The 2,160-nt window shown below is 37.7% G+C and overlaps 1 protein-coding gene across 1 annotated transcript; it reads right to left on the reverse strand.

Moving 5' to 3' along the window:
* Nucleotides 1-1,000: 1,000 nt before the first annotated feature.
* Nucleotides 1,001-2,156, reverse strand: LOC121964804 (tripartite motif-containing protein 16-like protein; the record flags this gene model as incomplete). Its single annotated transcript, XM_042514991.1, has 1 exon — nucleotides 1,001-2,156. A coding segment is annotated over one exon (660 nt), but the record flags the coding sequence as incomplete, so codon positions are not given.
* Between the last annotated feature and the right edge of the window lie 4 nt (nucleotides 2,157-2,160).

The following is a 2,160-nucleotide window of genomic DNA, read 5'->3' on the forward strand; positions in this document are numbered from 1 at the left end:
TTCCTGATCCCCCCGCTGAGTACCATTCCTTTTTTGGGGATCTTTTTTCCATTTTTTTGTAATGCATTGCTTTATTTGGTTTCCTATTTTTGCATTCTGAAACGTGGACTTTGAATGTTTATTTTGAGCATTAGATTACTTTCATGACGGACAGGAGTTTAAGTTGGACAATAAGGATGATTATTGAGTAGACATTCCTGCAGTTAATGTTTTTTGCTTGTATTTTCATTTTGGGAGAGCTTTTTTTTCTTAATTAATTGTGTTCAAGCTGCATTTCAGTTTCCTTTCAGTACTTTCTTTTGCTGCTGTGAGAGTTAAAGGTAGTGCCAGTATTTTTACTTACCCTCCTTTAACCAAGTTAACCCTCTGGTATCATTATGGACTTTTTTGTCCAAATGGTTCATTTTTCACGTCTTTTTCCGATAATTTTGGCTGTGTTGGTGCAAAAACATGATTTTTATAAGAAGGTTTTTTTCTTGATACATTTTTAAATTACAATTTATTTTTTTGTAATGGGCCTATAATACACTGTACACAGTACAATGTAATGTAATACCCTTTAAGGCCATTAAGGACAAGAATGGCCATTTCCAAAAACTGTCATAAAAATAATATATGTTTTAACTCTTTAAATGCCAGTCTGATTTCATGATGTCACTGCTTTTCATGGAAACTACACATGCAAAAATGTTATGTAACAAATGAGGGGAGGCTGGGGTTTTTGTTAAAATCGAAGATTAGCAACAACATTGATTTTGATGCATTTGTAGTCTTTAAAGGTAGCGCCATTATTTTTACTTTCCCTCCTTGAACCAAGTTAAAGTTTCCACAGTTGAGTTCAAATTCTAACTAAGCTTCAAAACTAAGCTGATTATTATGATATAAGTTTCACATTTTCACCATCGTCTTCACACACGACACTGAAATGAAGACAAGCAGGAAATACTTTCAATTCTTTATTCATCATGAAAACCTTCAGTTTGTTCACATCCCGTCACTCAAATCTGTTGACTGACAGGATGTAAATAAGCAATGTTTGCAATACATCATAGTGTCTCATATGTACATCGTCTGAGCTGCCAAAACATGTCAATGCAATTATAGATCTCTTACACAGATTTACAAAAACAGACCAAACTTATTTACAATAAAAGAAGCTCTGTTGTTTCCAAATACAACAATACAAATAATCATCAAATATTTTGAGCACAGAGAAGTTAACATTTCCATCCAGAGACAAACATCATGGTGAGCAGTGACAGACTCCATGGCTAAACAGACACAGGAAGGAGCGCCACCTTAAGAAACTCAAACATTTACACAGCAACTAATGACAAGATGTCTAAGTACCGCCCATAATCTTTGATTGACAGGTGATCTCTGTGCAGTGAAGACATGAAAAGAGAAATCAGCTCTCAGAAACAATCATGGACACAAAATATGTTTCAGATCATAAACACACAATTTAACCTGCCGTCTCTTAAAATGACATCTGTCTATTTGAGTTTCCACAACTCAGCAGTGTTTCCAAAATACCAAAACCAGATTCCAGCATAGAGCGGCTGAGTGAATGTGGTCTGGACTCTGTGGAGGAGAGTCATGGTTTCAGAGACGCTGTAGAAGGACAGAATACCTGCACTGTGATCCAGGTACACTCCTACTCTGGAGGACCGAGGACCTGAGACAGGAGTGTGGACATTGTTGTACCAAAACTTATAACTGTTGGTTTTACATTGTAACGCCCAAGATTTGTCATTGAATCCAAATACACATTCACTCCCCCTGTCTCTGCTGATATTCTTGTATGCGACTGCTACACAAACTCCTCCTCTCCACTCCACCTCCCAGTAACAACGTCCAGTCAGACTCTCTCTACTCAGGACCTGATGACATCCAGTGAATCTGTCTGGATGACGAGAATAAGACTGTTGTTTTTTCATTGCTGTTGATTTTCTGTTCCCCTCAGATAATAACAGCTGTGTGTGTGCTGTGTTTGGATCCAGTGTGATTTCACGTGAATATTTTAAGAATCCAGCTCTGGTCTTTGGCTCTGGTGGTGACAGTAAAACATCCACTTCAGTCACTGTCAGTGAGATGTTTGTCCATTCCTCTATCAGGACGTCCTGTAGTTTGTCTCTGACTTCTGACACAGCTGCTGTC

The sequence above is a fragment of the Plectropomus leopardus genome, unplaced genomic scaffold, assembly GCF_008729295.1.
Source record: "Plectropomus leopardus isolate mb unplaced genomic scaffold, YSFRI_Pleo_2.0 unplaced_scaffold17247, whole genome shotgun sequence".
In the NCBI taxonomy this organism is placed as follows: domain Eukaryota; kingdom Metazoa; phylum Chordata; class Actinopteri; order Perciformes; family Serranidae; genus Plectropomus; species Plectropomus leopardus.